The sequence below is a fragment of the Malus sylvestris genome, chromosome 8, assembly GCF_916048215.2.
Source record: "Malus sylvestris chromosome 8, drMalSylv7.2, whole genome shotgun sequence".
Classification (NCBI taxonomy): Eukaryota; Viridiplantae; Streptophyta; class Magnoliopsida; order Rosales; family Rosaceae; genus Malus; species Malus sylvestris.
Window position 1 is genome coordinate 28,238,538 of NC_062267.1, and position 13,169 is coordinate 28,251,706.

The 13,169-nt window shown below is 36.6% G+C and overlaps 3 protein-coding genes across 3 annotated transcripts; 1 reads left to right on the plus strand and 2 right to left on the minus strand.

Annotated features, from left to right (window-relative positions):
• The first annotated feature begins 2,229 nt into the window (after positions 1–2,229).
• LOC126632061 (F-box protein At1g10780-like) lies at positions 2,230–4,789 on the plus strand. Its single transcript, XM_050302287.1, has 4 exons — positions 2,230–2,394; positions 3,165–3,907; positions 4,041–4,321; positions 4,414–4,789. The coding sequence occupies exons 2-4, from the start codon at positions 3,166–3,168 to the stop codon at positions 4,648–4,650; spliced, it is 1,260 nt and encodes a 419-aa protein (XP_050158244.1). The 5' UTR covers positions 2,230–2,394; position 3,165; the 3' UTR covers positions 4,651–4,789.
• A 913-nt stretch (positions 4,790–5,702) lies between these two features.
• On the minus strand, positions 5,703–8,200 carry LOC126632067 (transmembrane emp24 domain-containing protein p24delta3-like). Its single transcript, XM_050302295.1, has 4 exons — positions 7,913–8,200; positions 6,954–7,166; positions 6,005–6,081; positions 5,703–5,914 (listed from the first exon to the last, which is right to left on the minus strand). The coding sequence occupies exons 1-4, from the start codon at positions 8,117–8,119 to the stop codon at positions 5,770–5,772; spliced, it is 642 nt and encodes a 213-aa protein (XP_050158252.1). The 5' UTR covers positions 8,120–8,200; the 3' UTR covers positions 5,703–5,769.
• Positions 8,201–9,285: 1,085 nt separating this feature from the next.
• On the minus strand, positions 9,286–13,134 carry LOC126632066 (transmembrane emp24 domain-containing protein p24delta3-like). Its single transcript, XM_050302294.1, has 4 exons — positions 12,723–13,134; positions 11,312–11,524; positions 9,702–9,778; positions 9,286–9,604 (listed from the first exon to the last, which is right to left on the minus strand). The coding sequence occupies exons 1-4, from the start codon at positions 12,933–12,935 to the stop codon at positions 9,460–9,462; spliced, it is 648 nt and encodes a 215-aa protein (XP_050158251.1). The 5' UTR covers positions 12,936–13,134; the 3' UTR covers positions 9,286–9,459.
• Between the last annotated feature and the right edge of the window lie 35 nt (positions 13,135–13,169).

Sequence of the window (13,169 nt, forward strand, 5' to 3'; positions counted from 1 at the left end):
TTTTCCTTTCAACCAGGTTGAAATCCCCAACAAGAATTTTATCGAGACCCATTAAATATGCACCCTATCCTACTATCTTGTATATATTCTATATCAATCTAAATGAATATCGTACTTTTTTCTCAAAAGAAAAAAAGTTCATGGATTTTGATGGACTTTGAATACTTTTTTATGGTAAGTTTTTTTACATAGCAAGTCCGACCTCTCCCCTTTAAGATTTTGATGGATTTTATTTTTCTCAATTCTCAGATAATATATTCCACCACCCATCCTAATATAATGATATCATTATCACCACTTTCACCACCATATTGCCACAACCACCTCACCATGACCATCTTGATCCCCAATTCCGGCCGCCACCATTGTGCTGCCATAACCATCATTGCCATGGCCCATGAGCTCATCGCCACCCCTACTATGACAACCACCACCACCACCCTCATCTCTCTCTATGAAATATTACCAGTCTCCAAAAAAAAAAAAAAAAAAAAAAAAATATATATATATATATATATATATATATATAACACCAAAATTCTAAGCCTCATTCTTTTCTCCCTCTCTCTATCAATTTTGGCCTACAACACTAATTTAAAAAAATAAAAAGTCAGGGATCCCCACGGCCCCACCATCTTTGCAAGTAAATCAGCGATTTGTCGGCACATAATATTAAAAGCCTATAAAAAAAATCGGTGTCTAGTGCTCTACCTAATCAACTTTTATTTTAATTAATTGGATCTCCTAATCAACTTAAAAGCAGTGTTTTGGGCAGGAAGAAGGAACATGTGGTGGACCAGCGACCAAGTTTTACTCGTGACGTGCCAATTTGTGTGAAAATGATTATTACCGGATTCTCTTGGGATCCAAATGATCAATTAGTCATTTTCGTTCATCGTATATCATGCAATTAAAAATTATTTTAAAGTTTAAATTTAAAATTGAATATAAATAGTATATAACGAAAATTAACTGCATAATATACGATAAACAGACATAATTGATTGATTCCCGAATCCCAAAGAGTATCCTTTTCTCACTTTGTGTATATATGCACCATCCACGAGGTGCCAAAAGTTAAAAATGTAACATGTTTGAACGGTCGAAAATTCAAAATTTTGAAACAAGCGGGCCACTTTTGCATTTTGCTGCGCATTGAAGGGTTCAATTTAATTTTTTGTAGATTTTACTTTGATATCATGTTATTACTAAAAATAACAGATAAGGAAAAAGACCCAACATTAATGGAAACAAATGTGGTCTTATTTGGTCAAATATCTTTTTTTTAATAACTAGTAATGGTTTTTCTATATTAAGAAAAGAAAAAAAAAACTCTTTTTATTCGTTTTTTGACAATACGATATTTTATTTGACATATTTGTTAATTTGTCCTTTGATTTATATGGAGATGTCAATTTTCTCTTGAACTTTAATTTTAAACTTTTAGTTATTTTAAAATTTTTATAATTAGTCAATTTTCCTATTGAACTTTAAATTTAGTCGATTAACCTCCGGAATTTTTAGAATAGTTAATTTTTCCCTGGTGCTAGATTTTAAAATGTTTATCCAATTTTTTCTCCATCTTGATCATGCAGACAACACATGGCAAATGCATGAGGCAAAAAGAATAGAAATTGGATGGAGAAAATAGGATGAAAAGTTTTAAAATCTAACACTAGGGGAGAAATTGGCTATTATAAAAATTCAGGGGGGAAATTAGTTAATTATAAAAGTTCAAGAATGTAATCGAATAAAATTAAAGTTCTGGAAAATTGGCAGCTCTATACAAATTTGAAGAGTACGTTGACAAATATTTAATTCTATTTTAAATTACTGTTATTTGAGCGCGAAGATACAAACTCAGATATAAAAAAACGGACACACGACTCTAAGTCTCTGACCAACTGATCAAATCCGTGTATGCTATTGAGGAATCTATTCAATAGTGGTTCTTTTCAATTCAAAAACACATCTTTAAAAACACATCTTTTTAGTTTAAATTTTTAAACATAAAACCACTAAACAAAGGGAATCTTAATGAAACACTTTTGATATTGTTCACATTTAACGTTAAACATTTTTACTTTGAAAAGTTATTCCTGATACTATTTACTTACATCATTTTCGTTAAAAACTAAATTTTTGAAGATTTTTGGTTAATTTACCTTTAAACAAAAGGGGAAAATGTTCAACAGAAACTTTTTGAATTTTGAAATGACCCCCCAAACATTGACAGTAAAAGCGCGCCTAGCCTCTCTCTCTATCTCTCTCTCTCTCTCTGATATGGATATAAATGGATTTGTTGTGAAGCACCAGAGACGCTTTGAGAGAGAGTGAGCGGAAATTGTCAAACGCTCTCAGATCCGTTGCAAATTTCAATTCAAATTTTCATCTGTAAGCTCCCTCCTTCCTCCTCCCTCCTCCCTCTTATCTGTTTAATTAAGATGGTTGATTTGTTTCACAGATTTACTGCTACTGCGTCTAACATTTGCTATATCAGATTCATGGATGGTTGTTTCCAAGCTAATTTTTAATGGTTTTTTTTTATTTTTTTATTTTGTTAAGCATTTAGGGGGAACCCTTTTTTGGGTTCATTCCAAATTGTTCTAAATTATCGCCCTTTATCTGGGTTCTATTAGTTCAAACCCCCTTAATCCAATCTGCCTAATTGATGTAGTTCTCATTTCAAATGTGGTTAATTTCCAAATTGTTTTGTTATCTTCGTTCGTTTCAGCTACGAGTCTCACACATTCTGTACTTTCAGTAGTTTCCTTCTTCAGATTCTTGTTGCAATTACCAAGTCATATCCTTTTCTTTTTCATTTTTTTTCTTCCGATTTTTGGATAAACCCGTGTTGTATTTCCCTTTTTTAATTCATTTTAAATCTCCAACGTTTACGTCAGAAACCAAATGAATTCAGAAGAGAGGGAACACTGTTTGAATGTTGAGCACAAGTAACAGACCTCACAAACTACTAGCTTTAGATAGCTTTGAGTTCATGTGAATCGCTGTTGCCCGACATAATAACTAGTTATACTTAACCAATCTAATTTCTTTCTCAAATTTTACGAATTGTGTAAAATCGTAAGTTTTTAAGATCTTTTCCTTTTAGTTCGTAAATATTTTCGTAATGACCGCTAACTGTTTGATTGCTGTCCTCACAGAATGGACTCCCTGCCTGATGCTATTGTTCAATACATATTGTCGTATATGGATAACGCCAAAGACGTTGTAATTTGTAATTGTGTATCCAAGAAATGGAAGGATTCAATGCCTTATATAAGGAGCCTTTACTTCCCTAGAAGCTCCTTTGATAGCCGTAAGGGCGGAGACAGCCCTGATGACATTGTATTGAAGATGGTTTCAGCCATTGAACGGTTAGAAAATCTGGTTGTTTATAGCCCCTTCTCCGGTGCTGGCCTTGCTTCGTGGTTATCAATCATTGGTCCCTCTCTTAAGCATCTGGAGCCCCGAATGGACAACCTTGCTGATTATCAGGCCTGTCTTGAAAGGCCTTCAAAATTGGATTACTTAACTGCTGCACAAAATTTGGAGTCTTTAAAACTCTGGGGAGTATTAATGGCCCGTTCACCAAAGTGGGATGTCTTCCAGAAACTGAAGAACCTTGAAATTGTTGGAGCAAAACTGGAGGATCCTGCGTTGTCAACTGTACTTCAGGCCAGTCCTAATCTCACCAATTTGGTGTTACTTGGTTGTGAAGGAGTGAGATTGGTTTCGATTGAGTTGCCACATTTGGAGCAGTGTAAGCTGGACTTCTATGGCTCGGGCAACTGCTCACTTTCCATGGTTTGCCCGAAAATTAAAGTCCTTGAAGTGCAAGGCTGTAGCTGGATTCGGGTTCGTGATGCAAAGCATTTGTGCAAACTTTCAATTGCCAATAATGCAGGTAATGATTTGTTACAAGCTTACCTTTGGTGACTTGAAAAATGTAGCATGTATTGAGTGCATTTTAATTTCTTGTTCCCCACTTGTGTGAATTATAAGATGAATTATCCTTGTGTTTTCTGGTGTGTGTTTAGGGAGAGTCTACATGGTCGATTTCGAGAAACTTGTTGCTCTAGAGTTCTTATCCATTAGGGGAGTCCAGTGGTGTTGGGACGCAATAAGAAAAATGCTTCAATGGGCAAGTGAAGTAAAGCACCTTTATATGAAGGTGGAATTCACAGGGGATTTCGAGACCCTTCAACCCTTTCCAGAGGTTGACTTGGTTGATTTCTTCAATAACCATCCCAGGCTGCAAAAGTTTGATATCCATGGAGCCATGTTTGCTGCCCTCTGTCAAAAGAACAGCCTGAAAAATGTAAGTTGTTAATATTTCGTAATTTAGTTTCAGTTTAGGTCAATCTTTTAAAGTACGATTGAGTTTATATTTCTTTTCTTTTCATTTTTCAGGTTGATTCAGGATTTGCAATTCCTTGCCTGGAAGAAGTGATGATCACAGTGAGATCGCCGCTGAATGCTGAACAGAAAATGAGCACTCTTGAGTCCTTGTTGAAGTACGGGAAGAATCTGAAGACAATGGTGATAAAGATTCTTCAGATGAAGAGCAGTCACAGCAGTGCAGATGATTTCTTTGACGAGATTTGCAGGTTTAGATACATGAACCGAAAGATCGTTAGAATAGAATAAAAGCTTCCTTAGGGAACTTACTCATTTTTCCTTCTTAATTCATACCATTGCTTTAACTCTCTCATTAAATACGGCATGACTGCTAATTTCATTGAACTACGATCGTCATTTATTGAATCGATTCAAAATTTGGATTAAACTAATTTGTCAACTTTGCGTATGGTTTTGCTGTCTTTAGTTTTATATGCCATAGTATATGTTTGCTGTATTTTTCTTGTAAGTTACGGACGTAAATTAATAGTTCTTGGTTGGGAAGTTGAATGCAACTAAACCTTCCCTAGCAAAAATGCAGCAGAACTAAATGGATTCAGGAACTCTTGTACTTCCTCTTTGTTGGGAAGTTGAATGCAACTAAGGCATCTATGTTTTCGGCGGAAGCATGAAAACTACCTTGTTGGAGTTGGAATCAGATATACGATCGAGTTTTGCATCTGAAATCTGAAAGTTAGCAGTCTTTCAGTTTTGCAACTGAATGCAACTGAAATCTCTTGTTTATCCAAGATAAAGGTGCAAACTCTCCTCCTAATGGGAGGTTTGAACTTGCGACCACTTCTCCGTTGAAGAGAAGGTAGCACTGCTAGACTAAGAGCGAGTTGATTGGCTTACACAATATCTATGGCGCTTTTATACCATGTTGTTTCATCTAATCTTGTTGCGACTAAAGTTAGAAGGCAAATTATGAATCTTCCCTCAGGTTCATCTTCACTTCATTTGGATGGCCGAAGACCCTTGAAATGAACCTGATTCCAATGAAAGAGGTTCCAAATTCGAATTTCTATTCACTCGTAATGACATAAAAGCTCGAGATGACATGAAACAGATTTGTGCTAGCAACCACACGAAGCCCCCAAATCTTCAGTGCTTCTTCTCGTAGCGAAAAAGTTATACAACCATATTCCGTTCTTTCACAATTAAGATTCATTAAGTAGTTGTTCTTTGAGAAAGCATGCTTGATTTCTTGGCTAACATGACGCATTTCTCAACCTTTAACAAAACCATGTAGCGAATGCCTATTGAATTCTCAATTACCAAGTAAACTAAACCAAAGTAAATATTGGTAAAATTTGCATTTTCTATTTTACTTTCTTGTGTCTACACAGATAATCCGAGTAGCGTAATTCAAATAAGCTTCTTCTTTTGGAAAAATCTCTTCAAGTGCCATAGCTGCATACTTGAAACTCCGATGCAGAGGCCCAACGATATCATGCTAAACCACGCCACCCTCGAGTTAGTTCGTTCGCTCAAATTCCTCATATCCACTTCTCTATGTATAACCAAAATAAAACAAGGAATAAATTACCACAGAAACCGACTGGAATTCTCAATTCATTCAAATTAGGAAGATAAAGATTACCTGTTCTTGAGATAGAGTAGATGCACATGGACGGCCTCCACTACTTGTTCAAGTTTCCGTAGTTCAAGCTCAACACCCTATATGTGGGTGGGTACTCAGAATAAGCACAAATAAAGATAATGATGCAAGGAAAATAGAAACACATTAAGAGTTAGGGTTAGCGGAAACTTAAGTGACGATGACACAAGAATAACAACTCTGCTAAACACCATGTATGGAGTCCATATACACTATTACCCCAAAATATGAGCGTGCGTCAGCTTGCAATTGAAATTCTGCATATAATGTGAAATTCAATCCTTTCTAGTTCCTAACATTGTTCACGTATCAAATGGAAACTTCCGTCCCTATGTCATCAAAACTGAATTTTACAGCATTGTTACCATACAAAAGTTCGAATATTAAAAAGTGATTTCTAAGATCCGAATCAGCAAAACAGGCATTTTCTCAATCTTACCAGTTCTATCTTTAAACAGTTAATTAAAGGTTATAGGAACAAAATAAAAAAAATGATAAGAATGCAACACTCTCACGCATCAAAACTTGGCAGGCATGATGATGGGTTATTGAGAACATTTTAAGAGTTATATAAAAGTGTGGAAGTACAGTTAACTCCAGCACGACATTGATGTAGACTAGTCTGAATTTAAAATGAAGAGTTGCACTTGAAAAGCCAATAATCAATACAAAATTTTTAGTAGTGGTCTAAATGCAAGTTTTCCGTTAAATGAATTTACAGCTTCAGTTTAGAAATCCATTTCATTTGGCCATCGGAAACCTAAAGCGTTGAAAAAAATTTCAAGACAGTACTGAGTTCAATCTTAACGTCCACCATTGGTTGCCAATATCTTAGCATCCGCTTATGTGAATGCAAAATAATATGTGCATAAAAAGTGGGTGATATTTGCATTTGTATTATTATAAGAAAAAGTGTTCTCCGAGCGCTCACCTCAATCTTCTCTTTTCTTGCTACTGAATCCCAATCCTGAGCTGCAATTCCAATTTTCCAGTCAAGGCTGACACTTACTGAACTACCTTCACGTTCATCACCATCAACCGAAAAACAAGCCTGGTAGGTTCCAGACTCTTGTGTTGTGAAGGCAAACTGGCCATTTGTTTCATTCTCCCCGTGATGAAGATTGTTCCCATACGGCGATGTAATCTAATGAAGGACAAGGACTAAAAGTTACACAAAATTTACACCGGATCTAAGATGAAAATATAATGATGCAAGTCAAATGACAGAGAACTCATCAATGCAATCGCTTTCCATCAAAAACTTCATTTCCAGGTCACTACTTTCCCCTTTTCATTTTAGAGGACTTATAAACAAGTGAAAAATCTACTGCTCGATTCACTTGACGAACCAAAATTTTCCCGCAAAGTCTCTCTCAACAAACATCATGTCATTATAACCATATAAATTATCCAATGTTCTAAAAAATGGTGCTTCCTAAGGAAAGCATTTCAAGTGCTTTTGGAGTCCAAAAACAATTTCTCTAAAAGTCTTCCAAACGAGTCCATAGTTGTTCACCATCATTAATATACCGGTCCAGTAAGCGTTGGCAGCTTGATGCACCGGAATTCGTTTACGTTTCAGCAGACAATGCTGACAGATACCGTCGAACCAAACATCAAAACTAATGCAAAATATGTACATACACAATCTGAGGCACCAGTTGCTTCCAATTTTTTTCACAAACAAGAGCATCAAATCGAATCGACAAATGTGACACCAACTAATTCATCATCGCATCGCATAAAGATTAGAATTTTCTTCCTTCCAAGCATAACAAAAGAAATGACATTTTTTTTCTTCAGTTACACATCAAAAAGATATCTCAGTCGTATAAATTTTTCAGTAAGAATATTTCAAAGGAAAATGGGAGAATTGGAATTGGAGCAGACCTTGACGGAGATGGTGGGGGAGTGGCTGCGATCGTCGGAGATGACGACGTAATCGCCCAAAACGACGACGTTGTTCTGGATTTCTTCAGAGACGCACTTGGTATCGGAGGAGGGTAAGTTCATCCAAATGGCTTCACCCGTCAGAACCACCGAGCACACGATCAACAAGATGGTCGCGGCCGCCGTCGCAGTCGTTCTCGTCGTCATCGCCGTCGTAACTCCTTTGATTTGATCCCCGAGAAATCAATGTGCATTGATATTGTGTTTGCTTGTTTTTCAAAACGGAGGAACAACTTGTACTGCCAGCCCTCCCGCTCTTAAATGTTTTGGGCCCACCAAATGACAAATAAACAACTACGTGGCAATCATTTATTGACGCCAACAACATTTTTCAACACGTGTTAAATACTTATTGGTCGGCCTAAGACTAATGTGGCTAGAGAAAATTGTGTAGTTGCAACCATGGTACAAAAGAAGGAAAGAGATCATCTCCAGATCTCTTTTACTAAAGTCACCAAGTCAAGTGATCCAGATTTTTGAAATTTAATCTAATGGCTAAAAACAGAGGTCCCCTTTAAAAGTTATAATAATTTTAGCCGTTTGATCAAATTTTAGAAGCATAGATCATTTGATTTGATAACTTTGGTAAAAGAGATCTGAAGAGGATCTTTTTCCCAAAAGGATTGAGATGTCTTGTGTGGGTGGAATTGAAAACTCTTTGGATCTCTATATGGAGCTAGCAGAAAGAGAGAGAGAGAGAGAGATTTGGATCATTTATTAGAAATTTTACGACCTTTGTTAACTCAGCTTAATGGCTCGCCTCATACTAATTAAACGTCTAGTTCTTTTCTCTCTTTCTTGAATGACTCAGATCTCTGGCTTCGACTTAAAGATCTGGAGAGGATCTCGTTTTGTATGGGCGGTACAATGCTATGTCAATACTATATCCCACTCAGTGATACGAGTTGTACGTAAAATTTAATTGTTACAAAATATCCATTAGAACTCTGTATGCACGATTGAACCGTTGCAAAGATAGATTAGATGACTATATGTAAAATCTAACCAATAATTTTCTAAAGCACTCAGTTGTATGCATCATGAAATAAATTGTCAACTAAGATCCAAATCTCTATAAATATCCAACTTTTTAACTGTCACTCTTAGATTAGGGTTAGAAATATTATGTACCAACAACACACAATACTCTTTGCTACTGTGGTATTCATGGACTCTTGACTATGTTGGCTGGTTGTTTTGGGTGAGATTTAATCACTTCTTTGGAGTGCCGTTAACAGCTCCCTTTCAAATTCTCAAACCCGACGACAAACATAATATGCATTTACGACCAAATAAGTTGTTCGAGATAGCCGTGGTTCACATCTAAAATCTATTACTGTTGTGTTGCATTTCACAGTTCTCTTTCGGAAAGGAAAGCAAGAAAACCGAGAGTATGTGAAGTCGTAGTTTACATTACATGACATTGAAATTTTTCTTTCTCGATATCTTTTTTCATCTACAAAACTGAAAAACTGGAGTAACATCACTTAAATAAGCTTCTTCTTTTGGAAAAAATGCTTCAAGTGCCATAACTGAAGAGTCGAAACAATAATGCAGACAGCCAACGATATCATGCTAAACCACGCCACCCGGGCATTTGTTCTTTCACTCACGTCCCTCATCTCTGATTCTCTGAGCATCCATCGAAAACAGAAACAACGAATAAATTACAGCAGAAAGACAGTACAGGAAACGTTGAATGCATTCCTATTAGGTATGTAAACCGTACCTGCCCTTGAGGTAAAGTAGATTCTCATGGATGGCGTCAACTGCTCCTTCGAGTTTCCGCAGCTCAAGCTCAAGACCCTACATATGAGGGAAATGTCAGTCAATATTTGTGGTGGCTATTCAATATCCGAAACACTTGAGAGTATGTTTTAGTTTAGTCGTGTTAATGAAATTTCACATACTGTTGCATGTTCAAGAAAGTCTAACAAATAAGACGTATCTAACCTTGAGGAGTCAATGTTAGAACCGACGAGGATTGTACTAGCTTATATGCCATGGCAAGGTTATAATCTTAGGTCCAACATATATACAACATAAAGTACGTATAGTAGAGAGGGCAGAATAAAAAGTAAAAAAGATCTACAGACAGAACTAGATCATTTGGTGAATCACTGTAAGTACAATAATAACTGTATGATGCATCAACACACAGCTAATGGTCTTGGAGAATGCAGAGGGTAAAAGACATAACAAGGCACCAAGCCTTGAACAATACACAATTTTCATATATTCCAATCTTTTTAATCCTAAGGACTCATTAAATATAGGCTCCGGTTAGAAAATGTGATTATGACACAGAGGCTCAGTGCAAAAAGGGGTAGAGGAAGACTTGGAAAAAAACTTTAAGAAAAGACATGGAGTGCTTGGTGCTAACGGAAGATTTGGCACAAAATTGAGTGCAGTTGAGTTCTAGGATTCATACAGCCGGCCTCACGTAGTGGGATAAGGCTTTGTTGTTGTACTCATTAATCACAGGAGACCCATGAAACTTCAAAGACTTCTTAACAACAATTGATCTGTTAAAGACTCTTAATTAAAGTTGAATTATTTATTAATTATCATATTTTATATTCTGATTCTTGAACTACCATGGGCATTTCTCCTTAGACCAAAAAAGACTTATTTTTAAATTTGGGCCAACGAGCTTAGTGTTGGGATTCCGAAGAGGGTATTGCTTGTCTAATCAAGCTGTAGCTACTGCATCAAATACCCTAAAACACGTGAATGTGCATCAGGTTGCACATGAAAGTTTGCGTGTATAATACTAAAGTTTACTCCTTTCTTCCTACCTTCAACCTATCAAGTTCAAATACCACATAGCTAATATCCCAATGGTCATAGACTCATAAGTGATATATACTACTACATTATCACAGTACAAAACTTCTAATATTAACGAAACGGTTTTCTGAACTGTGAACATGATCAATAAATAGGATTTTTCAAAAAAGAAAAAAAGTCATGCCACCTCATCAAAACTAGGTGACTATATGCTGATGCAATCAAAGAACATATTTAAAGAATTGTATAACGTTTATAATTAACTCAACCACCACATTGACCTCCATGACTCTAAACTTAGAGTGAAGGCTGTGCACTTGACTTGATGAATCCATATCACGATTATTAATTGGCAGAAAGCGGATATGCAGTCACATGTACCAACAACTTTCAACTCACCAATTCATTTCTAATATTATTTCAGACACCAAATTTTAAAAACCTTTAAACATGATACTCTGTTCATGTCTATGTCCCTGGGATAAATAAATGTTACCATTAATAAAAACAATAGAAAAAATGAACGACAAAAATTATGGCAGTGCTTACCTCAATTTTCTCTTTTCTTGCTACTGATTCCCAATCCTTAGCTGCAATTCCAGTTTTCCAGTCAAGGTTGACACTTACCCCTCCACCTCCAGGATTGTTACCATCAACCCAAAAACATGCCAAGTAATTTCCAGCCTCATGAGTTGTGAATGCAAACTGACCATTTGTTGCGTTTGCGTTTTGATGAAGATTGTTCCCATATGGTGATGTTACCTAAAGAAGAGCAAGAAGTAATATGAAAAGTGCTAAGAAAGCAAAAGGAAATCTAAGACAAAAAGATAATTATCCAAGACGGTAGAGCACTTGTCAATGTATTAGAACTCCATTTGCAATTTTCCAGTACCATTTCCTTTAAGATCCAAAGGAGTTATCATAATGAAAAATATAATGCTCAATTAACTTGAAACAGAAACTTCGTTCATAAATTCACTTAAATTCTCCTCAGACATCAAGTTACAAGTTTGAATCCTGTCCAAGTATTTGAGGTAGAAGAAAATCAAATAATGATAATATCGAAAAATTCCCAATACAAAGGACAGACCACCTTTGCATCGACTAGAAACTAGTAAGATGACCAATTGTCTGATTGTTAACAGATGTAATTATTGCTATACCCCAGCTAAAGGTGTCAATGTGACTCTGCAGCCCAACATGCAGATCAAATCAACGGCCTTGAGAGTGAAAGAAACCCCATTTTGTTCTAGAGCCTAGAAACTCCTTGATAAAGGGCTGAGTCTGACCACATTAAAAATAGGTTTGACAAGCAACAAAACATCAAAGTAGAACCCAAGATCCCGTCGAATACTAAAGGAAGGAACGAAGTAATCGTGTAACTTGAAGGAAGAAGATACATTACTCATCAAGGAAACTCCTTTCCAATCCCACAAAATGGTAGGATTCGACAGGTTAAGTTTCCTTCATGTCTAATCCCTTCTAATCCCCTCCCATTCACCTTAAACTTCCAGATAGCATGAATTTTACGAGTAATCCAATCCTAGGCACCGAATGAGCCCATAATATACAAGTCAAATGAGAACCCATCAAAGTAATTATTTTTATTTACTTATTTATTTTTGTATAAAAAACTTATAATTTGTTTCTCCTTTTGCAATTTACAGCAGGAGTTTCGTTTAATATGCTCTTAATTAAGAGGAGTTAAGTCATACATGGAAAAATAGAGATCAACAAATTTTAGCAAAAAAGACATCCAAGCAGGATACAAAGATCCAAACTTTACATTTAAGATCCTCTCTTCTTCTTAAAATCTATCCAAACGGCAGAAAATCCGATAAACTAACTACTGGGTTTTCTGCTAATCTATGTATCTGCCTAATTGCAATAAAAAATAAAAAAAATTAAAATCGATTACGAATTGAAGGAAGGGGAAAAAAGGAGGGGAATTGGAGCAGACCTTGGCGGAGATGGTGGGGGTTTGGGAATGATCATCGGGAATGACGACGTAATCGGCCAAAACGACAACGTTGTTCTGGATTTCATCCGAGACGCATTTCGTGCCGGAGGCAGGTAACGTCACCCAGATGGCTTGACCAGTCCGTGCCAAGCACAGGATCAACAAGATGGCAGCAGCGACCGAACTCCCACTCCAACTCCTCCTCGTCGCCATCGCAACTCCTCTGCTCTCTCTCTCCTCTCCGTTTCTCTCTCTTCTCTCTGTTCTCCCCCAAACGACGACGTTGTGTGCTTCCTTGGTTTCCGAATCGGAGGAGATACCGATACCCAGCAACGGAAGATGGTTTTTCCTCTGCGTCGACTTTTTCACGCAGGAAGGAAGGAACTGTGTTTTGTGAATTCTCAGATCTGATGGCGACGACTGGGCCTGAGTTATGTGACTTGTCTT